The sequence below is a fragment of the Theropithecus gelada genome, chromosome 7b (genome assembly GCF_003255815.1).
Source record: "Theropithecus gelada isolate Dixy chromosome 7b, Tgel_1.0, whole genome shotgun sequence".
In the NCBI taxonomy this organism is placed as follows: domain Eukaryota; kingdom Metazoa; phylum Chordata; class Mammalia; order Primates; family Cercopithecidae; genus Theropithecus; species Theropithecus gelada.
The window spans coordinates 35,843,297-35,868,224 of NC_037675.1; the positions used below are offsets into that span (position 1 = coordinate 35,843,297).

At 38.4% G+C, this 24,928-nt stretch overlaps 1 protein-coding gene across 2 annotated transcripts in view; it reads right to left on the reverse strand.

Annotated features, from left to right (window-relative positions):
* Positions 1–24,928, reverse strand: part of BAZ1A (bromodomain adjacent to zinc finger domain 1A) — a 129,423-nt gene that overhangs the window by 57,830 nt on the left and 46,665 nt on the right. For both annotated transcript variants that reach the window (XM_025392486.1, XM_025392485.1), the window contains exons 4-6: positions 21,001–21,144; positions 6,049–6,150; positions 2,272–2,359 (exon numbers count right to left, since the gene is read on the reverse strand). In XM_025392486.1, coding sequence (XP_025248271.1) covers positions 2,272–2,359; positions 6,049–6,150; positions 21,001–21,144 — 334 coding nt within the window. The remainder of the gene's footprint in view (positions 1–2,271; positions 2,360–6,048; positions 6,151–21,000; positions 21,145–24,928) is intronic.

Here is a 24,928-nt window from a genome sequence, read left to right on the forward strand (position 1 = left end):
AATACACCAGCATATCCATTAATAATCTTCTATTACACTCTAAGTGAAAAATGTTTATTGTGACCTTAATTCCCATTTATTTGAGTAAAGTTGATCTTCTTTCCATGTTCATTGACTTTTTCCTTGGTGAAATATTTGCTGATTTCTTTTATCACCATTTTCCAATTGGGTCATCTTTGCTCACTGATGTGTAAGAAATCTTTATAAATTAGAGAAATTGGCCAACTGGTGTTTACAATACACATATACAACTATCCACATATATCGATTGCCTACCAAGTGTCAGGCACTGTTCTAACCATTTATTGGTTAGATCATTAAAACTTTTTGTAAGTTTTAATCATTAAAAAAGTTTTAAATCATTAAACTTTTTGTAAGCATCATTTAATATGGCTACCTGATAATGCTATAGATAGAGCATAATTGAATCTTATCAAGACAGATACATAAATATGCTCACATTTTTAAAAAATTATTTTTCAGATGACGCTATCTTACGTTTTCAAGTTTTTATATTTCTTCCACTGTGAATTTTAATCATATCTATTTGACCATTTTCCTACTGGGGTGCATATGTTTTTCTAGTTAATTTGCGTTCTTCATTGTATTTACTCAAGGTATTTTTCCCCCAGTGCTTGCCCTTGAAATCTACGCATGACTTTTTTTTTTTTTTTTTTTTTGCCTGACACGGAGTCTCCTGTTGCTCAGGCTGGAGTGCAGTGGCGCGATCTTGGCTCACTTATGCATGACATTTTAAAACTTATGTTTATGCTCAATCTCATCCTTGGTATTTTTTTTCTATTTCTCCTAAGTACCTCGTCATATTTAACATTAAAATTTGTTTCATTTCTTTTGAGTTAGATTTAACTTTATTATTCCAATAGTTAACCAAGTGTCCATTTTTTAAATCAATCTTGTCTCTAGAGACCTGAAATGTTAACTTTTCGCATAAACTCATTCTTTTTTTAAAGTTTCTCTTCTTTTTAAACATGTATATATAGTGAAATGCACAAATCTTACACATGCAGGAGATGATTTGTGACAAATGCATACATCTCTCTAACCCATTCTACTGCCTTTTTAAACTTTTAAGTTCAGGGGTGCATTTACAGGTTTGTTACATAGGTAACATGTGTCATGGGGGTTTTGTTGTGCAGATTACTTTATCACCCAGGTTTTAAGCAAGTACCAATTAGTTATTTTTCCCCATCCTCTCCCTCCTCCCACCTTCTGACAGGCCCCAGGTACATGCTGTTTCTGCTTTTTTTTTTTTTTTTTAAGAGACAGGGTCTTGCTACATTCCCCAGGCTGGACTTGAAATCCCAGCCTCACATGATCTTCCCACCTCAGCTTTAGGAGTAGCTGGGACTACAGGCATGAGGCTCCATTCTATTGCTTTTTTTACTTGGTGTGTCTTTATCCCAATAAAAGTTGAATATTTTGTATTTTAAAAAATTACTTTAAGTTTTACCATTTAACTTTTTACTTGGTGTGCAATGTGAAATCTCTGAAACTTGACTTTTTCCTCTCTAAATGGTTATTAACAAAATATAATCTGTCTGCTTAGTATTAGCATGATACATTATTATTATTATTATTATTTATTATTATTATTATTATTTTGAGACAGGGTCTCACTCTGTTGTCCACGCTGGAGTGCAGTGGCTCACAGCAGCCTTGGTGATCCTTTTACTTCAGCTTCCTAAGTAGCTGGGACTACAGTTACCACCACCACACCCAGGTAATTTTTGTAATTTCTGTAGATACAGGGTTCACCATGTTTCCCAGGCTGGTCTCCTGGGCTCAAGCAATATGTACACTTTGGCCTCCTAAAGTGCAAGGATTACAGGAGTAAGCCACGGTGCCCAGCCAATGCTCTTTTTATTATACATTGTTCTTTCATCTAGTAGGCTCTGTTTAGCATTGTTCTTTGAATCTGTCTATTCTTCATAAGCTAGAACCACACTACAGGTATTAGGAAGCTATAGCTGCCCCACTTGATAACTTTTCTTTTTTCAAATTTTCTATTTTCACCTGTCCTTGTTGATCTTTTTTATAAGTGGTAGTAACTGAACCACCTAGCAATTCTAGCAATTTTAAAAATAGTAATTAATCTAATAAATATTTTTCAGAAGTACTAAAAATTGGCTCCAGATTTAAAAAGAGCAATCTTTAATCATCTTTGAAATAACATTTCAGCAATGTTGTAACTTTATAACACTACCCATTTTGTTTTCTGTCTTCCAACAAATAATTTCATTATTTGATTACCTTTATTTTAATGATTCCATCTTGTGGTTCACAGTGTTGCTTCAGAAAAAGCTTTAGTTTATCACGAGAAAATAGGTGTTTTCTCCGGCTACAGGAAGGAAGGAAGTCAAAGAGGGTAGTGTTAGCATCAAAGAGTTCAACCCAAACTCCGTAATTTCTGTAAATTTATAACCTGAATTTCAAGCCTAGGAATCAAAGGATACTTCATCTTCTAACAGTATTTATGTAGAAGTTACAAGAAACTTTTAGAGGTATTTATGTAGGAAGTTATAAGATCTACATGAGTGAATCTATTATAAAAAGTCTATTACAAAAACAGCATATGCATTTGTTGTTTAGGGGCCACTGGGAAAACAAACTTCAAGAGCCAGACGCGGTGGCTCACGTCTGTAATTCCAGCACTTTGGGAGGCCGAGGTGGGTGGATCACGAGGTCAGGAGATTGAGACCATCCTGGCTAACATGGTGAAACCCTGCCTCTACTAAAACTACAAAAAATTAGTGGTGGTGGTGGGCGCCTGTAGTCCCAACTACTCGGGAGGCTGAGGCAGGAGAATGGCATGAATCTAGGAGGCAGTAAGCCGAGATCACACCACTGCACTCCAGCCTGGGCAACAGAGCAAGACTCCGTCTCAAAATAAAAGAAAAAAGTAAACAAAAAAGAAAACAAACTTTAAGGAAAATATGCTATAGAGAGTAAATCAAATTTTATAACATTAGATTATTACCCCTACAAGTATAATCATTAAAATTCTCTTAAAAATTAAAATCAGGTCAGGCACAGTGGCTCACGCCTGTAATCCCAGCACTTTGGGAGACTGAGGAGGGTGGATCACTTGAGGTCAGGAGTTCGAGACCAGCCTGGCCAACATGGTGAAACCCCATCTCTACTAAAAATACAACAAGAATTAGCTGGGCGGTAGTGGCACATGCCTGCAATCCCAGCTACTCGGGAGGCTTAGGCTGGAGAATCGCTTGAGCCTGGGAGGCAGAGGGTGCAGTGAGCTGAGATTGCACTGCTGCACTCTAGTCTGGGAGACAGAGTGAGACCCTGTCTCAAAAAAACAAAGCAAAACAAAACAAAACAAAAAAATTAAAATCAGTAGACTCCCAGAAATCATATTAAGTGCTGCAAATCAACATTCAAGTGGATATTGTAAACAAAGTTGAACATAGCTTATATCAAATTTTAAAACATTTTGTATTTAAATCTCATGACAACCAACAAATTAGTGGGATGAAAATTAAAAGAGGCTTAAAATTAATATTCTAAAACAGACTGTTTTTTATTCTCCCTTGCCCCCCAATTAAAAACAACCACAAGAGTAACAACCACCACCACAAACAAAACAAAACCAATAGAAAAGAAATAGAAGTATTTTTGGAAAAAAGTAAATGTTTTGAGTTCAATGTATTCCTTTCAAGAAAAAGCCAAGTTAAAAGCTCCAGTAAGTGAATAAACAATATATGATTTTTAAGTAGTGGCCTTCCCAAAAATGTATAGTTAGCCCTCCATATCTGTAGATCAAAAGTATTTGGAGAAAATAAAAACTGCATCTGTACTAAACATGTACAGACTTTTTTTGTTGGTCAGTATTCCCTAAACAATACAGTATAACAATGAATTATACTTCATTTATATTGTATTAGGTATTATACATAATCTGGAGATAATTTAAAGCATATGGTATACTACACCATTTTATGAAATTTGAACATCCAAAGATTTCCCTCCCACACAGATAAACAAGGATAACCATATTCTTTTCCTAGATTTAAAGCTCCATGAGAACAAGGACTCCGCTATATCTCTGCACCATACAGTAGCTGGTAAAGAGAAGGTAATTACTCGTTCACTGCTGAAGAAACTAGTCCTCAAGGACTACATTAGTTTACATGGTAGCTACTAGCCACATATTGTTTATTTATAAATAAAATTTAAAACTCAGTTCCCTCATTCTTTCTAGCTACATTTCAAATACTCAATAGCGACACATGGCTGTTGGATAGCATACATATAACATTTCCATTATAAAAGAAAGTTCTGCTGGGCGCGGTGGCTCACGCCAGCACTTTGGGATGCCGAGGCGGGTGGATCACGAGGTCAGGAGATCGAGACCATCCTGGCTAACATGGTGATATCCTGTCTCTACTAAAAAAAAAATACAAAAAATTAGCCGGGCATGGTGGCGGGCGCCTGTAGTTCCAGCTTCTTGGGAGGCTGAGGCAGGAGAATGGTGTGAATCCGGGAACCAGAGCTTGCAGTGAGCAGAGAATGCTCCACGGCACTCCAGCCTGGGCAACAGAGCAAGACTCCATCTCAAAAAAAAAAAAAAAAAAAAAAAGGAAAGTTCTACATGTCAATGCTACTCTAGCATATCAAGTCTTCTTCTTTATTAGAGGAATATTACCATCTCTTTATTAAAAAAATAGCATCATACTATTTTTTGATGCTAACAAAGACCTATAAGTCATTTAAGTCTTTTATTATGAAGTATAACTTTCTCACCTTGTAATTCTTTGGCTTACAAATTAGGAAAAAAATGAGCTAACCAAGACTGTAACCATGGTCTAGCAGAATAATTAAAGTATAAGTCAAAAAGTAAATAGAAAAATGAAAAATATTAAATAAGGAATTACATTATATAAATAACATCCTGAACTAAATGCAAAAGAAAAAAACTCAACTGTGAATAAGGAAAATATCTGTAGTCTCAACAGTGCTACTCATGAGCCCATAAACTAAACAAATTTTTAAAAGTTTGAATAATCAAACATTAGTTTTGGAATATTATTTTTGAATATACAGTAAAATGTAGAATGCTCTAGAGATCTTAAACTAATGACGAGCCCCCCAAAACCAACAAAGCAACAAACTACACATACCTCAATACAGCCACAGAAAGTGATATATCTATCTCAGGATTCTCTTAATACTTATATTATTACCACTTTTGTTTGGACACATGAATATATATGGAACAAAAGGGATGAGAACACAAGCAAAAATTATTTTACATTAAATGAAATACAAGACTGACTCCTAGGTGGCAGGTTGATAGTTGGCTGATATCACCTTACTTTCAGATGACTAAGAGTCTAAACCCAACAGGCAACAATAGGGATTTTCCTAAAATATAGCTGTATAACCTAAAGCCAGTTATTTTATGTATTAACTACTCACTAAAGCAACTTCTTATATTAACTTCTGTCTCCTCTGATTAGGCCTCAAACAGGAACTTTTTAAAGATACTCATTTTTTATGATTTAGCTTTCTTAATGAATAGGAAAAAACTGATCAAATGTTTGTCTAATGAATACTACAAACGTTAACGTTTATAAGTACCTTCATTAATATTAAAAATTGAGTTATCTCATGAAAAGTACTTCATAAATAGGACCCTTTTAAATTCTTTAGATAGAAGACTATTTGGGGTTAGTCATCTAAACAAAGGGCTCCATCAGTCCATTAGGATTTTTTTTTTTAAATAGAGACAGGGTCTTGCCACATAGTCCAGGCTGGTCTTGAACTCCTGGCCTCAAGCGATCCTCCTGGCTTGGCCTGTCAAAGTGCTAGGATTACAGACGTGAGCTACTGCACCTGGCCTTCATCAAGATTCTTAGGATTTATTTTAATCAGTCTATGAACATATAAATGTACATTTATTTTTTAAAAGGAAAGCAATCACAGTACTTCCTATTTCTTCTATATCAGACCTTCTTAATCTTACATAATTATTCTACTTTAAACTACTATTGAGAAGATAGTGAGTTTTACCTGATTTGTGTTGCTTTAACAATAGCAGACTCATATAATTCTTTTTTAGTGGGTTGCACTTTATACTTGAATAGTAAGGGATCAACTGCATCTTTTTTCTTCCTAAAAAGAGGAGGGAAAAGACAAATCAGTTAATAATTTGGAAAATGAAATTTTAAATGGAAACCTAGTAAGAATACACTATAACAAAATCACATATTTCAAACATTTTGTTTGTTTTTGAGATGGAGTCTTGCTCTTGTTGCTCAGGCTGGAGTGCAATGGCACATCTTGGCTCACTGCAACCTCCACCTCTTGGGTTCAAACTATTCTCCTGCCTCAGCCTCTTAAGTAGCTGGGATACAGGCATACACCACCAGTTAATTCTGTATTTTTGGCAGAGGCAGGGTTTCACCATTGGTCAGGCTGGTCTCGAACTCCTGACCTCAGGTGATCCTCCCACCTCGGCCTCCCAAAGTGCAGGGATTACAGGCATGAGACACTGTGCTTGGCCACATATATCAAAATTTAAAATTTTTATTGTCTTTTAGAGACAGCGTCTCGCCTTGTCACCCAGGCTGGAGTGCAATGGCATCATCAAAGCTGAGTGCAGCCTCAAACTCCTGGCCCCCAGAGATCCTCCTACCTTGGCCTCCCAAAGTGTTGGCATTATAGGCATGAGCCACTGTATGTGGCCGTGCATTTTTACTTTAACTAAGGTTTTATAAGTTACTGATCCCTGCCTCCACCATTCTATTAGCCAAAACAGAAAAAAGCACTATTTTATTTTAGGTAGGTATTTTAGCTACTCATTCAATACATTTTCCTTGGGTGAAGAAAGTAACTAGAGATGAAGCATAGAGTACCCAGTTTAAAGAGTAAAAAATTAAAAAAAAAAAAAAGTTCTTGGATTTGCTTTTAAACTTTCTTTACAGCTATATAATCCAAGAATAAAAATGGAGACAATGTAGTTTAAATTGGCCAAGAGACTACACATTTAATCCCTACCCCCCACCAACTTCACATCTTTTCTTCCCTTTGAGGGTGTATTCATTCATTTATTCAATAGTTACGAGCCTGCAATGTGCCAGAAACTACTCCAAACAGTGAAGATTCAGTAGTCAACAAAATAGAAACAGTGAGGAGATACAAGCAAACGAAAACATATACAACAGGAGAAGTGATAAGTTCTATGACGAGAACAGAGTACAGGGTGGGGGAGCCACTGTTTTATAGAGTGATCTCTGATAAGTTGACCGAGTATGCCTTCAAAGAGGTTGATATTTAAGCAGAGATCTGGAGGGGGGAAAAAGGGGGAAAAAAAAAAAAAACGACCAAGAGAGCAACTCATGAAAAATCTTGGGGAAATGAATTTCTAAAAAAAGAGAAAAGAAGTAAAAACCCTGAGGTGGGAGGAGGCATGCACAATTTACACAAGTAGCAAAATGAATTAGGAAAATGAAAAAAGATTCAGAGATGTAGCAGCAGTGCCAGATTACAAGGCTTTGGATATTAACTCTGAGTAAAGTCACTAGAGGATTTTTAATAATAAGGTGATAATAACTTACACTTCAGAAGGATCACTCTGGCTGCTACGTGGAAAAGACAATCTGGGGCAAGAGTGTAAACAGGAATACCAGTTGGAAAGCTACTGAGAACTGATTGCAGCATGGACTTAAATGGAAGTAGCAGCAATAGAGAGAAGAGGTAGGATTCTGAAAATGCCACCTCTGTGAATGTAAAGAGGATGTAAGAGGGGGTTATAGAGAAGAGCAGAAAATGATATGGTAAGATGATTAAGAAAAGCACTGACAATAAGAATCAGATTTAAAGTTACATAAATATAGCACACACAAAGCAGGGGAAGTGTTTAACACAAAAGGGATATGACACAATTAAATAAGTAAAACTATTTACCTACAATAGCATTACATTCTAAGTTGGAAGGCCAAGTATCTTTACACTAAGACTCAGTATATACATAAATCAGTAGATGTATTTAAATATATCTAGTATTTTCTATTCTATTAAAGTTCATTACCAAGTTAATTTCACAACCTACATGGGGCCATAACAACCTGTGGTATGAAAAGCACTGTTCCAAGAGAACAGATCAAAGAAAGAATTCTAAATGTAAAGAAAGAAGCACTGCTGGCCGGGTGTGATGGCTCACACCTGTAATCGCAGCACTTTGTGAGGCCAAGGCTGGTGGATCACTTGAGCTGAGGAGTTTGAGACCAACCTGGGCAACATGAGGAAACCTACAAAACACACACACACACACACACACACACAAAACTGAGTTGGATATGGTGGCATGCGTATGTGGTCCCAGCTACTTTGGAGGCTGAGATGGGAGGACCACTTGAGCCTGACTGGAGGCTTCAGTGAGTTGTGACTGTGCCACTGTACTCCAGCCTGGGTGACAGAGCAAGACCCTGTCTCAAAAAACAAACAGGCTGGACGCAGTGGCTCACGCCTGTAATCCCAGCATTTTGGGAGTCTGAGGCAGGTGGATCACCTGAGGTCAGGAGTTGGAGACCAGCCTGGCTAACACGGTGAAACTCCATTTCTACTAAAAATACAAAAAATTAGCCAGGTGTGGTGGTGTGTGCCTGTAATCCAAGTTACTCAGGAGGCTGAGGCAGGAGAATCGCTTGAACCAGGAGGCAGAGATTGCAGTAAGCCGAGATCATGCCATTGCATTCCAGTTTGGGCAACAAGAGCGAAACTCCATCTTCAAAATAAAAATAATAATAATATAAAATAAAAAACAAATGAAGCAATGAGAGGAGTTCTCAATAAGAAAATTTCAGCCAGGTGTGGTGGCTCACACCTGCAATCCCAGCACTTTGGGAGGCCGAGGCAGGCAGATCATGAGGTCATTAGTTTGCAACTAGCCTGGCCAATATGGTGAAACCTTGTCTCTACTGAAAATACAAAAATTAGCTGGCCTTGGTGGCCTGTGCCTGTAGCCCCAGCTACTTAGGAGGCTGAGGCAGGAGAATTGCTTGAACCTGGAAGGCAGAGGTTGCAGTGAGCTGAGATTGCACCACTGCACCCCAGCCTGGGCAACAGAGCAAGACTCCGTCTCAAAAAAAAAAAAAAAAAAAAGAGAGAGAGAAAATTTCTTGAAATAAAGGAAAAACAAATGAGTTTTAATGACTTAGTAGCAGTTTAAGAACAAGAGAATTAAGTTATCGTAATACTTTTTGAATAGATATCAACTTAGCAACTAACCACCACTATTTTATACATAAGAGATTGATCAAGTATATTAAGTTGCACTTAAAATTATTACCAGTGGCAATATCTAATTACAAATGTTGTAAATATATATTTTACTATGCATTAAATATATATGAACATATTTTATATAACCAATACACAAAAAATATTAGTTCCCCCACATTTTAGTAAATTATAAAATAATTAATATACTAACAGGAGAGAAAACCAAGATGTGAGCAGTAATTCCTAAAAATTTAGATTCTAACTAAGTATTCAGATATTGGTATAGAGTCTAGAAAACTTATATATGGACCTTTTTGGGGGAGACAGGGTCTCACTCAGTTGTCCAGGCTGGAATACAATTGCGCGATCATGGCTCACTGCTGCCTCAACCTCCCAGGCTCAAGTGATCCTCCTATCTCAATCTCCTGGGTAGCTGGGACTGCAGGCATGTGCCACCCATGCCCGGCTAATTTTTTGTATTTTTTGTAGAGACAGGGTTTCTCCACATTGCCCAGGCTGATGTATAACTCCAGGGCTCAAGCAATGGCCCCACCTCAGCCTCCCAAAGTGCTGGGATTACAGGTGTGAGCCACCGTACCAGAGCTTATCTTTTTTTCTTTTTGAGACAGAGTTTTGTTCTTGTTGCCCAGGATGCAGTGCAATGGCACAAATCTCGGCTCACTGCAACCTCTGCTTCCCGGGTTCAAGCGATTCTCCTGCCTCAGCCTCCCGAGTAGCTGGGATTACAGGTGCCCGCCACCATGCCCAGCTAATTTTTGGTATTTTTAGTAGAGACAGGGTTTCACCATGTTGGCCAGGCTGGTCTCGAACTCCTGACCTCAGGCAATCCACTCACCTCGGCCTCCCAAAGTGCTGGGATTACAGGCATAAGCCACTGCACCTGGCCCCAGACTATATCTTCATGGATTTAAGGCTGTAAAATGTGCAAGTTTATATGTGCAAAGAATGATTTTTTACTGTTCTTGCTGTACCATGAAATTCATTTGTGAAGATAAATAGAACATTTTTTCTAATCAGTGAAAATATTCTTACTGGGGCTTTGCTATCTATAATACTTATGCAAAATTCTACATAAAATAAAATCCTAATTGCATTCTTCCCAAAGAAGCACAATTACTGGAGACCAAGAAAAAACTGCTTCTTATAATATGAATTCACCTACAAGATAGAAACTACAAGGATAATATTAAAAAGAACTTACATTTTAATCTTTTTTCTTGCTACCCAAAGCCTTGGCCTAAATGGTTGAATCAAGTTGAATTTAGTGATCTCAATCATGATGGTGACTCACCATTTTATTACCAACAAGTGTAGACCTGTGTTTAGTTCTACAACAAGCAAACATCAAATATTGTACTTATAAAATCAGAACACCATTCCTATTATTTATTTACAACAAAATTTCACAAATGTTTATTTCAATATGCCTAGTTATATATGTAAATTTTAATTCTACTTTGATTTTACCATAATAGAAGTTGTTTTTCCTAATATATTATGAACATTTGACAATAAAGTTATAAAAAATTAAATAATTTTCTATATCAGCTCAACAGAAATGACCAAAAAAACTCCTATACTTTCAACATAAAGGTTTCTTTTAAGAGAAATCATCAAATTGTATTCATAATTATTCTACAATGACAACCCACTAACTGATTAGGCACCAGTGGTTACTTATGGTGAGAGATATATAATTTTTATATATATATATAAATATATATATTTAAAATGCTAAGGTTATTTCTCACACATTAAGTTTCCATCCATGGAACTACAAATAGCAAAACAATTAGGTCTGCTTCTTTAAAAATAACACTCAGATTCCATTATCTTACTAACAATTAGTCAAGTTATAATGATAGCTAGACTATATTGCATGGAAGTACATATAATATTTTGAAGCTAGATACATATTATTCCAGATTTTTGTTGTTGTTGTTGAGACAATGTCTCGCTCTGTCGCCCAGGCTGGAGTGCAGTGGCGCAATCTTGGCTCACTGCAACCTTCAACTCCTGGGTTCAAGCAACTCTCCTGCCTCAGCCTCCCAAGTAGCTGGGACTACAGGTACGTGCCACCACACCTGGCTAATTTTTTGTATTTTTTGTATTTTTTTTTTTTTTGAGACGGAGTCTCGCTCTGTCGCCCAGGCTGGAGTGCAGTGGCATGATCTCTGCTCACTGCAAGCTCTGCCTCCTGGGTTCATGCCATTCTCCTGCCTCAGCCTCCCAAGTAGCTGGGACTACAGGCGCCCGCTACCACACCTGGCTAATTTTTTGTATTTTTAGTAGAGACGGGGTTTCACCATGTTAGACAGGATAGGCTCCATCTCCTGACCTCATGATCCACCCGCCTCGGCCTCCCAAAGTGTTAAGATTACAGGCGTGAGCCATCACGCTCAGCCCCAGACGTTTCTAAAACAGTTTGCCCTTGTGCTCCCGCAAATCACCACTAGGACAGGATAGGTAACCAAAAGCGTACTCATGTATTCATGTACTATTTTCAGGTCAGGCTAAAGGATTTTTTATAATGTACTTCAACTTTTGGTATGTGTTTAGAGATGGTTCCATAAAACTTGATCCATTGTAAAAAATAGGCAGCAGCCTGATAGCTTTAAATCACAATAACAGACTATATTATTAGAAAGCATCATTCACATACTAATCTGAGCTGCTACAAATACCATATTTGGTTTCTTTTACAAATTCTAAAAGCAACTACACAAACTCACCTATACCTGGCACATCTGGCTACTGAAATCAGATGGTAAACTAGTGACTGGGTCAGGACTGTCTATCAATTTAGTTCAGATTCCAGAGAATTTGTGATTGCAGATGAACTTCATTATTTGGCTGTTAACAGGGGAAACCTGTATCAAGTAATTACACACAGTGTGGTCTCACCAAGTTGTAAGGATATTCACATGTAAATTTTATTTAAAAATCTATTAGTAATTTTTGAGTGAAAGGAACAATAGCAGACAATATAACATTAGTGGGCCAATTCTTGAACAGCAAACATTAAGAGTAAAAAAAAATTATTGAAAGCAGACACAATACATATGTAAAATTTCAGAGAGAAATACTAGGAGATAAAACCCTAATCCTCTTTACCTCAATCTTATATAACAAAATATTGTTTCTAAAATGCAGTCCAAACTCTCATCTAGTCCTATTAAATAATAGCCAAGAAGTCAATTTTTAAATAAAATTTACTTTTACTTTTAAATATAAATATAAATATGCACCCCCAAATATATAAAGATATTTTTAAAACTCTGGTAGTTAGAATATATTATTTAAAAACTCTGTAACTTAGGCTGGGCACAGTGGCTCACGTCTATAATCTCAGCACTTTGAGAGGCTGAGGTGGGCAGATTACTTGAGGCAGGCGATTACTTGGGACCAGGAGTTCGAAACCAGCCTGGCCAACATGGCAAAACTCCATCTCTACTAAAAATACAAAAATTAGCTGAGGGTGTTGGCGCACACCTGTAATCCCAGCTACTCAGGAGGCTGAGGCATAACAATCTCTTGTGCCTGGGAGGCGGAGGGTGCAGTGAGCCGAGATTGTGCCGTTGCATTACAGCATGGCAACAGAGGCAAGAGTCTGTCTCAACACAAAACAAAACAACAACAAAAAAACACAACTCTATAACTCAACAACAAAAAGACAAACAACCCAATTTAAAAACAGGCAAAGAACTTGAATGGGTATTTCTCCAAAAAATATACAAATGACCAATAAGCACATGAAATGATACTCAACATCATTAGTCATCAGGGAAATGTAAATCAAAACTATGAGATACCATTTTACACCCGATAGGATGACTATAATTTTTAAAAACCACAGTATAACAACTCATGGCAAATGTATGGTGAAATTGGAACCCTCTGATAATGCAAATGAGAATGTAAAGTGGCACAGCTGCTGGGAACAGCAGTTTGGCAGTTCCTCAAAAAGTTAAGCATAGATTACTATACAACCCAGCAATCCACTCCTAGGCATATATCCGCATGAATTTCAAACAAGGACTCAAGCAGATCCTAGATGCCAATATTCAATGCAGCATTATTTACAGTAACCAAAAGGTGGAAACAATCCAAATACCTATCAATAGATGAATGGATAAACAAAATGTGATATACACATACAATGGATTATTCAGCCATAAAAAGGAATGAAGTTCCTAATTGTGCTACAACATGGATGAACCCTGAAAACATGCTAAGTGAAATGAGCCAGATGCAAAAGGGATGAGCCGGATGCAAAAGGGCAAACATAACCTATCTATCTATACAAAATATCTAAAATAGGAAAATTCAAAGAGACAAAGTAGATCAGAGGTTCCTAGGGGCTGGGAGGAGGGAGAAAAAGTTATAGCTTGATGGATAAAAAATTTCTATTTCAAAGTAAACAGTGGTGATAGCTGTACAACACTGTGAATGTAACTGATGCCCTTTTAACCATTTTTAAATTTAATTTTTAAAAATTAAAATTTAAAAATAGTCAAAGGGCATTAAATATACATTTTTTTAAATTACTAAACTTTATTGATACATAACTATCACCCAAAGTCGACAGTTTACATTAGTGTTCACTCTCAGTGTTACACATTCTATGAGTTTTCACAAATGTAGATAATGACAGGTATCCTCTTGTGGTTTGAAAACATTAAAGAAAAAAATTCCAGAAATAAATAATTCATAAGTTTTAAACTGCATGCTGTCCTGCCCCATCCCACCCAGGACACGAATCTTCCATTTGTCCTACATATCCACACTGTATACACTGTGTATATACCAAAGAGAAGCCATAAAGTGCTTCCTTTAAGTGAAAAGGTAAAATTTCTGGACTTAATAAGGAATAAAAAATCGTATGCTAAGCTTCCTAAGTTAATCTATGATACGAATGAATCTTCTATTCATGAAATTGTGAAGAAGAAAACTGAAATTTGTGCATAGTGTATATAGTTTGGTACTATCTGTGGTTTCAAGAATCCACTGAATGTCTTGGAACATATCCCCCATGGATATGGGAGCACTACTGTATTGTACACAATAGTCTCAATGCCCCAGAAACCCTCTGTGCTCTGACTATTCATCCCTCCCTTCTGAAAACCCCTGGCAACCACTTATTCTTTTACTGTCTCTATAGCTTTGCCTTTTCCAGAATGTCCCAGTTGGAATCATACAGCATGTAGCCTTTTCGGACTGTATAATGTATATAGGCATACACCCACATGAGTTTAAATATATAGTACATTTCTTTCAGTTAGTACATATGCATTTAAATTTCAGTTAGTACATATGCATTTAAATTTCCTCTGTGTTTTTTCATGGTTTAATAGCTAATTTCTTTTTAGTGCTGAGTAATATTCCATTGTCTTTATGTACCACAGTTTATCCACTCACCTACTGAAGGACATCTTAGTTGCTTCAATGTTTTGGAGGTTCCAGATAACACTACTATAAACATCCATGTGCAGGTTTTTGTGTGAATGTAAGTTTCCAGTTCATTTGAGTAAATACCAAAGCATGCAATTGCTACATCATATAAAAGTATGTTTGGTAGTATAAGAAACTGCCAAACTGAGCTCCTAAGTGGCTATGCCATTTTTCATTTCCACCAGCAATAAATGGAGTTCCTGGTGCTCCACACGCTCACTAGCATTTGGTGTTGTCAGTGTTCTGGATTTCGGTCATTCTAGTAAGTACACAGTCATATCTCATTGTTGTTTTAATTTACAATTCCCTAATGATATATGATGTTGAACATCTTTTCATATGCTTACTTGCCATCTATATGGCTTCTTTGGTGAGGTACCTGTTCAGATCTTTTGCCATTTTTTAATTGGGTTGCTCGTTTTTTTGTGTTTTTTGAGACAGGGTCTGGCTCTGTCACCCAGGCTGGAGGGCAGTGGCTCAATCAGCTCACTGCAACCTCCACCTCCTGTGTTCAAGCCATCCTCCCACCTCAGCCTCCTGAGTAGCCGGGACCACAGGCACACACCACAATGCCCGGCTAATTTTTGTGTGTGTGTTTTTTTTTTTTTTTTGTAGAGATGGGGGTTTCACTATGCTGCCCAGGCTGGTCTCGAACTCCTGAGCTCAAGGAGTCCACCCCCGTTGGCCTCCCAAAGTGTTGGGATTACAGGCATGAGCCATGGTCCCCAGCCCTCATTTTCTTAATATTGAGATTTAAGAGTTATTTGTATATTTTGGATAACAATCCTTCATCAGATTATCTTTTGCAAAACACTCTGTGGCTTGACTTCTCATTCTCTTGACAATGTCTTTTGCAGAGTAAAAGTGTTCATAATTTTAATGAAGTCCAGTTTATCAATTACTTCTTTCATGGGTTATGCCTTTTGTGTCATATCTAAAAAATTATCACCATATCCAAGGTCATCTGGGTTTTCTTCTGTGTTTTCTAGGAGTTTTACATTTAGGTCTACAATCCATTTTGAGTTAATTTTTGTAAAAAGTGTAAAGTCTATGTCTAGATTTTTTTTTTACATGTGTATATCCAGGTTTTTCTAGCATTATTGATTGAAAAGACTATTTTTTCTACTGTTTTGCCTTTGTTGCTTTGTCAAAGGTCACTTGATTACATTTATGTGGGTCTATTTCAGAAGCGTTTATTCTGATTCATTGATCGATCTGTCTATACTTTCACCAATACCACACTTTATGGATTACTGTAGTTTCACAGTAAGTCTTGAAGCTGGGTGGTGTCAGTTCTCTGACTTAGTTTTTCAATACTGTGTTGGCTATTCTAGGTCTCCCGTCTTTCCATATAAACTTTATAATCAGTTTACTGATATCCACAAAATAACTTGCTGGGATTTTGATTGGGAATGCATTGAACCTACATATTAAGTAGGGATAAGCCTACAGATCAAGATGGGAAGAACTGACATCTTGACAACACTGCGTATATCTTGTAGACATAATGAGCTATGTGATGCTGGGCAAATTTCCTAACTCTGAACTTCCATTTCTACTAAGTGATAGAGGATACGTCCATCTACCATTACAGAATGATTCTAAGAAACAAAACAATTTATGTGTTGTTATAAGCCTAAATGAAAAAATGTTAATGAATAAATGAATAAAAATAAATGAATAAGTACTTGTTCCCTTCCCTTTTCTTTGAACAACCTACAGAAACATGAGAAAATCCACATTATGTTTTGATGGCAGGGAAAATTACCTGGAAGTCAATTACTCAAATTAGAGAATTTTTAAAAATTAGGGAATTAATTTAGAAATAATAAGGTCCAAAGACAGCTATGTTTCACCCTTCCTGTGGTATGTGATGATGTCTACATAGAGCAGTAGCAATCCACAAACAAACAGGTATTTTATGATATTGATGTATAGTGAAGGCTGAGATTCTTTAACATAGACAAATTAGTTAAAAATAACTGTGAGCCAGGCGGGGTAGCTCACGCCTGTAATCCCAGAACTTTGGGAAGCCAAGGCGGGAGGATCACCTGAGGTTGGGAGTTCGCGACCAGCCTGACCAACATGGAGAAACCCTGTTTCTACTAAAAATACAAGATCAGCCAGGTGTGGTGGCACATCCCTGTAATCCCAGCTACTCGGGAGGCTGAGGCAGGAGAATCACTTAAACCCGGGAGGCAGAGGTTGTGGTTAGCCGAGATTGCACCATTGCACTCCAGCCTGCCCAACAAGAGCAAGACTCCATTTCAAAACAAAAATAAATAAAAATAAAAATAAAAATACCTGTGAATAGGCCAGGTGTGGTGGCTCACATTCTGTAATCCCAGCACTTTGGGAGGCCAAGGCAGGTGGATCACCTGAGGTCAGGAGTTTGAGACCAGCCTGGCCAACATGGCAAAATCCCATCTCTACTAAAAATACAAAAGTTAGCTGGGTGTGGTGGCATGCACCTGTAATCCCAGCTACTTGGGAGGCTGAGGTGGGAGAATCACTTGAACCAGGGAGATGGAGTCTGCAGTGAGCTGAGATTGCACCACTGCACTCCAGCCTGGGCGACAGAGTGAGACTCTGTCTCAAAAAACAAAACAAAACAAAAAAATCCTGTGAATAAATAACTGATTAGGCCAGGCGTGTGGGCTCACGCCTGTAATCCCAACACTTTAGGAGGTTGAGGTGGGTGAATTGCTTGATCTTAGGAATACCAGACCAGCCTGAGCAACATGATGAAACGCCATCTCTACAAAAAATACAAAAAATTAGCTGGGCATGGGTGGTGTGCACCTGTAGTCCCAGTTACTAGGAAAGCTGGCTTGAACCCAAGAGGTCAAGGTTGCAGTGAGCTGAGATCACGCCATTGCACACTCCAGCCTGGGTGACAGGGTGAGATCCTGTCTCAAAAACAAAATCAAAAAAACAAAAAATAATTGATCAGCTTATTCACTTTTCTCATATCAAGGGTCTATTCCAAGTTAACTGTATACAAGGGATATGGCACAGTCTATTTAGTCAGGAAATTATGACTGATCGCTCCTATGGCCAAATTCAATCATACTTTGTAGTAAACTTCCTACAAATGTCACAAGTAGGATTCATCAATGGAAGTCTTCTTCAAAATGCTACGTTATAACAGGCAAAATATTTACTAATTGAAATTTTGAATTAATGTGCTTTGTATTCAAAGTTACAAATTAGCCAGAAAATATGCAGGTAGCTCATGTTCAAATCTGAAAAAGGGACATTCATGAGCTGAATAACAGCATGCTGACCCCCAGAATCTACATAGTCCTCATCTCAAATCACCTCACAGCACCTAAAAGAATTTAAAAAGTATAGGAAAAGTTACTACATGGGGCCGGGCATGGTGGCTCACGCCTATAATCCCAGCACTTTGGGAGGCCGATATAGGCAGATTAACTGAGGTTAGGAGTTCAAGACCAGCCTGGCCAACATGGTGAAACCCAGTCTCCACTAAAAAATACAAAATCTAGCCAGGCGTGGTGGCACGCGCCTGTAGTCCCAGCTACTCAGGAGGCTAAGGCAGGAGATTACTTGAATCCAGGAAGGTTGCAGTGGGCCAAGACTGTGCCACTGTACTCCAGCCTGGGCGATAGACTGAGACTGCATCTCAAAAAAAAAAAAAACATGGGTCGGGTGCAGCGGTTCACATCCGTAATCCCAGCACTTTGGGAGGCCGAGGTGGGCAGATCACTTGAGGTCAGGAGTTTGAGACCAGCCTGGCCAAACTGGAGAAACCCCGTCTCTATTAAAAACACTAAAATTACCTGGGAGTGGTGGCACATGCCTTTAATCCCAGCTACTAGAGGGGCTGAAGCAGGAGAATCACTTGAACCCGAGAGACAGGGGGTTCCAGTGAGCCAAGATCGTGCCACTGCACTCCAGCCTGGGCAACAAGAACGAAACTGTCTCGAAAAAAAATTCAGATAAATAAATGCTTACCATATTTAAACATGAATTTTAAAAATACCTTGCATATACAAAAATCTGTGTTTAATCCTTTAAGACTGGGCTTAGTTTTTATACCTTGAATTAAAATTTTCAAGAGGCATTCCAAAAAATTAGAGACTTTATTTGTACTTATTGTTAATGAATACTTACATGTTTACTTATATTTGTACCTATGCATATACTCATCTGATTTATAACTAACTCCATTTAAAGGTTACAATCTTTGACATAGTCCAAACAAAACACATGAAAACATGCTCAAGGACATACATTTACTACTATAATTCCCACAAATTTTGCATCCCAAACCCTATACTTAACGGAAGACATGAACAAGTAATATAGTAATTTATTTTTCTGGTTAATAGTAGCAAGTTGGCCAGGAACAGTGGCTCCTGTCTGTAATCCCAGCACTTCAAGAGACTGAAGTGGGAGGAGCGCTTGAAGCCAGGAGTTTGACACCAGCATAAGCAATATAGCAAGATCCTGTCTCTACTTAAAAAAAAAAAAAAAAAATTTTTAAATTAAAAATTAGGGCATGGTAGCATGCGCCTGTAGTCCTAGGTACTCGGGAGGATGAAGCTGGAAGACTGCTTGAACCCAGGAGTTTGAAGCTACAGTGAGCTACGATCTCACCACTGCACTCCAGCCTAGGCAACAGAACAAGATTCCATCTCTTTAAAAAAAAAAAAAAAAAAAGTGAGAGATGTATCAAAAGACTTATACAGGAGCATGTCATGCTTCATTCACTCACTTAAAAATTACTCTGTCAGACAATGTGCTAGTTAGATGACCTTGTACAAAGCCAATTAACCTTCCTGAGTCTCAGGCTTTTCCTTGTTAAATTAGAATTACAACACTCTTCCAGAACTGACCAAAATGCATATAAAGCACTTAGCACAGTGCCTGATCATAGTCAATTCTCAAATGCTAGTTATAGCTATAATAGTTAATGTCAGGTAAAATGAGAACTTGAACAAAAAGTTTCTGAAAGAACTTATCGACACTGGTGTTTCAGGAGCAAAGTAAAAGAAGTAGGTAAGAGTGATCTCAGATTTCTTTTTTTAACATTATGGTACTGTTCACTAAAAATAGGAAACCAAGGAAGACACAAGACAGGCGGGAGAAAGCATTTTGAAGTCTGAGATGCCTAAAAGGGACCAGAATGGAGAAATAATGATTTAGAATAGTCATTGTGGAGAACAGAAGAGGCTGCTGAGCTAAAACATGTAAAAGAACTTTTAATCGGTTGCAGACTCAGCTGAGATTTTAAATTCCTAGCTACATGTTTGTGTGATTTTTCTCCAACAGCACCCAGCTGACACAGATCATCAACTGTCTGAATTTTAGGTGGTTACAGAGTTTCTTTATTGTGTGTGCCAAAGGGAATGACTGTTAAAGTACAGAATGGATTTTTCCAAGTAAACAAAAGTAGGGACCAGATGCGGTGGCTCACGCCTGTAATCCCAACACTTTGGGAGGCTGAGACGGGTCGATCACCTGAGGTCAGGAGTTCGAGACCATGGTGAAACCCCATCACTACTAAAAATACAAAATTAGCCGGGCGTGGTGGCGCATGCCTGTAATCCCAGCTACTTGGGAGGCTGAGGCAGGAGAATCACTTGAACCTGGGAGACTTCAGTGAGCTGAGATCGCACCATTGCACTGCAGCCTGGGCAACAAGAGGGAAACTTCGTCTCAAAAAAAAAAAAAAAAAAAAGAGGCAGGGGGCGGGGGGGGATGTATAAATGACTGAATGAGAGTTAGCATCCATTGCTCTTCAGCAGCTGCATAGTGTTAACTAGGTAAATTTCAGTTTTGAAAATTCTAACATCATTGTTGAACTAGATTGTTTAGATGAGTACTATACCACAGTATGACTAGAAGGAAAAAAGGATGAAAGAAAAGTTATTTCAGCCAGGCGTGGTGGCTCATGCCTGTAATTCCAGCACTTTGAGGGGCTAGGGCAGGCAGATCACCTGAGGTCAGGAGTTCAAGACCAGCCTGGCCAACATGGTGAAACCCTGTCTCTACCAAAGACATAAAAATTAGCTAGGCATGGTGGTGGGCGCCTGTAATCCCAGCTACTCAGGAGGCTGAGGCAGGAGAATCGCTTGAACATGGGAGGTGGAGGTTGCAGTGAGCTGAGATCGAGCCACTGAACTCCAGCCTGGGCGAGAGAGCGAAACTCCATCTCAAAAAAAAAAAAAAAAAGTTGTTTCAATGGAATATCAGTGGGCAATTTGCCAAATAATTTAAAAATTAATAAAAATCACTTACCCATTTTGAAAAGAACAGCTTTGTGTTTCCGAATCATCACTATCACTGATGATAATAGTTTCTCCATCCACACTGTTAACATGTCCATTAGCAAAACCATTTTGATGTGATGGAGGGAGGACTTCCAAAATCCTACACTGCAACCTGAAATAAAATGATACATTTAAAAATGCAAATCATTTGATATTTTACAGCCAAACATTTCAGAGCAACCGATTTGTTTTGAACCAGTTATTTTGTTTTGCAGAGTCTATTAGCTGAGTGATTTAAACAATTTAATTGAAAATCTGTGGGGCCAGGCTCGGTGGCTCATGCCTGTAATCCAGCACTTTGGGAGGCTGAGGCGGGCGGATCACGAGGTCAAGAGATCGAGACCATCCTGGCTAACACGTTGAAACCCCTTCTCTACTAAAAAGACAAAAAATTAGCCAGGCGTTGTGGCGGGCACCTGTAATCCCAGTTACTTGGGAGGCTGAGGCAGGAAAATGGTGTGAACCCGGTAGGCGGGGCCTGCAGTGAGCCGAGATCACGCCACTGCACTCCAGTCTGGAAGACAGAGCGAGACTCCATCTCAAAAAAAAAAAAAAAAGAAAGAAAATCTGTAACATTTAATTTAAGCAAATATTAGACATAATTTAAAGCTGTAAAACTATTTTAAAACACAATTTATCAAGATTATACAAAATTATCTGATTTCCTTCCTTCTGCTAGCTCTGGATTGTTTGTTCTTCTTCTAGTTCCTTAGGTTGTAAAGTTAGGTTGCTGATGTGAGATCTTTCTTGTATTTTAATATAAGGATTTACAGCTAAAAACTCCCCCCTTAGCACTGCTTTTGCTGTATCCCATAAATTTTGGTATATTTTTGTTTTCATTCATCTCTAAGTTATTTTCTAATTTTCCTTAGGATTTCTTCTTTGCTCCACTGGTTGTTCAAGAGCATGTTTTAAATTTTCATAAATTTGTGAATTTTCCAGTTTTCTTTTGTTAATGATTGCTACGTTCATGTTGTTGTGGTCAGAGAAGATACTTTGCATGAGCTTGTGATGCTTAATTTTAGGTGTCAACTTGACTGCAAAAGCAGATAGTCGCTAAAGTATTATTGCTGAGTGTGTCTATGAGGGCGTTTCCAGAGAACAGTGGTGTGTGAGTCAGTGGACTGAGTCGGGGAAGATTCTCCCTCAATGTGAGCAGGCACCATCCAATGAACCGGGGGCCCAGACAGAACAAAAAGGCAGAGAAAAGACAAGTTCATTCTGATTCCTGGAGCTGGGACATCTCTCTTCTCCTGCCTTTGGACATCAGCAACTCCAGGTCCTCCAGCCTTTGGATTTTGGGACTTGTACCAGTGTCCCCTCCTCCATACTCTCTCCCCATCCCTTCTCCTATCTCTCTCTCTCGATATGTATCTCCTGTTGGTTCTGTCTCTCTGGAAAACTCTGTCTAACACAGATACATACCTTCTAAAATCCAACGAGACTAAATTTGTGACCTAGCATAAGGTTTATCCTGGAGAATATGCCATGTGCACTTGAGAAGAATGCGTATTGTTGTTGGGTTGAGTGTTCTGTTTATGTCTGTTACATCTAGTTGATTTATTGCATTGTTCAGATCCTCTATTTCTTAACTTCTGCCAGGTTGTTCCATCCATTATGGAAGGTGGAGTACTGAAGTCTCTAGCTATTATTGTGAAAATGTCTGTTTCTCTTAGCAGTTATATTCCTAACTAAAGTTAACTGTTTAGAAAGTCATATATTGGCACAGTATCTTATTTTACAGATTTGGGGCCTTATAATTTTTGAAAGTATCCAATATTTTAAATTCTAAAATTCTTCAGACTATAACCTTTTTATTCTCACGAATTTTGTTGTGACTTCTGATCTCTGGAAAGCTTCCTATTCACTAACTCTATCACCCCTATTCTGGCTTCCTTTACTCTGCATACTATATCTGGATTTTATGGGCCATGATTTTAGACTCATTCAACCACAATTAAAATATTCCTTAATCCCATCTCTATTGTGCCAATTTTCAATGCTAGAAAAGACAGCACCTGTTTTCTCTCCACACTCACTCTTGTTTCAAATTCTTTACTTCCTGCCTTGAAATCATGAGTCTCCTATGAATTCAAGGTTAGGATCTCACTGTTATGGTTGAGATAACTTTTGTTCGTTCTCAAAACAGATTTCCAAAACTTTCTCCTTTCCTCAAGTCCCAGTCTCGGTGCTTTAACATTAGAAAATGAAAGAAGAGATCTTGACTTAGGCTCTTTGACTTCCTTCTCAACATCAAATGTCCATATCCTTTATAACTGTTCCAGCCTGTAACCTCTTCTCTTATCCCGCTGCATTGTTTCTCCTCCTGTGTATCTTCAGTTTTCCTCTGCTAAGAAACATACTCTTCAATATCCCAGAAAGTTTACATCTCTAGCTTTCTAGAGACTCCAGGGTATGGTCTCTTCTCACTCCCTAGAGGGACCTGGCATTGCTGAAGCCCAAGTAGATTCCAAGAACAAAAACAATCCAATTTTTATAAATATCCCCTTATATGGAAGCATAGTGATTGCCAAAGCAAGGGGAAGGCCAAGCAAAGATAATCTGCATCTGTACCTGTTCTGTAGACATTTTGCTTCTTGTAAAGACCATTTACACGCCTGTAATCCCAGCACTTGGAGACGGTGAGAAAGGCAGATCAATTGCTTGAGGCCAGGATTTCAAGACCAGCTTGGCCAACATGGCAAAACCCCGTCCTCTACTAAAAATACAAAAATTAGCTGGGTGTGGTGGCACGCACCTGTAATCCCATCTACTTGGGAGGCTGAGGCACAAGAAGTGCTTGAACCCGGGAGGCAGAGGTTGCAGTGAGCCGAGATCATGCCACTGCACTCCAGCCTGGGCAACAGAGTGAGACTCTGTCTTAAAAAAATTTTTAAAAAGCCAGGCGTGGTGGTGCTGCACACCGGTAATACCGGCTATTCAGATCCTGCAACTGCATGCACCCCAGCTTGGGTGACAGAGGGAGACTATCAAAAAAACAAAACAAAACAAAACAAAAAACAAAAAAAACCCATTTCATTGGCTAAAAAATAAATTAATAGCAACTTCCTATCAATTTATAATCTGCTCTTTAATGTACCCTCTTCTCCCAGCACTTATTCACCCATCAGTGAAGCCTTCTCTCCTTCCATTTACTGTCATGTGGTTCAAAAGTGTGACTTAGATTGTCTCTCCACTTCCCTACCCTTCTTACAATTTTGGTCATCATGTAAAAAACTTATCCCAAGAAAGTCACAGTAATCTAACTATTGGTCAACAAATCCAAAGTCTTGTCTTAGTTGTCTTAATCTTCTGTAAACCATTATCCACCCCCTTACTAAAAAATTCCACCTCTATTTTTATGGTACAAAATCTTCCCTATTCATCATCTAACCTACCTCCCTGACTATATTTTTTTCTGTCTTTGCCTGCTTCTTTATCTCCTCATACTACCAAAATATACACTGATTTCCCCAAAGTGCTACTGCGTATCTCTTGGTTGGTATATACTTTCCCTTGGTGATTCATCTCAGCTCTAGATAACTGATTGTCTGACTCTCAACTTCTAGAAATGTGGTCAAAAAAATCCATTTCTTCTCCAGAGGGAGTTTATGTAACCAATGAGGTTTCATCTCTATTAAGAGAGTCACAATAATAGTGTTGGTGAGGATGTAGAACCACCTTGAAAAACAGTATGACGGCCGGGCGCAGTGGCTCAAGCCTGTAATCCCAGCACTTTGGGAGGCCGAGACGGGCGGATCACGAGGTCAGGAGATCGAGACCATCCTGGCTGACACGGTGAAACCCCGTCTCTACTAAAAAAATACAAAAAAAACTAGCCGGGCGAGGTGGCGGGCGCCTGTAGTCCCAGCTACTCGGGAGGCTGAGGCAGGAGA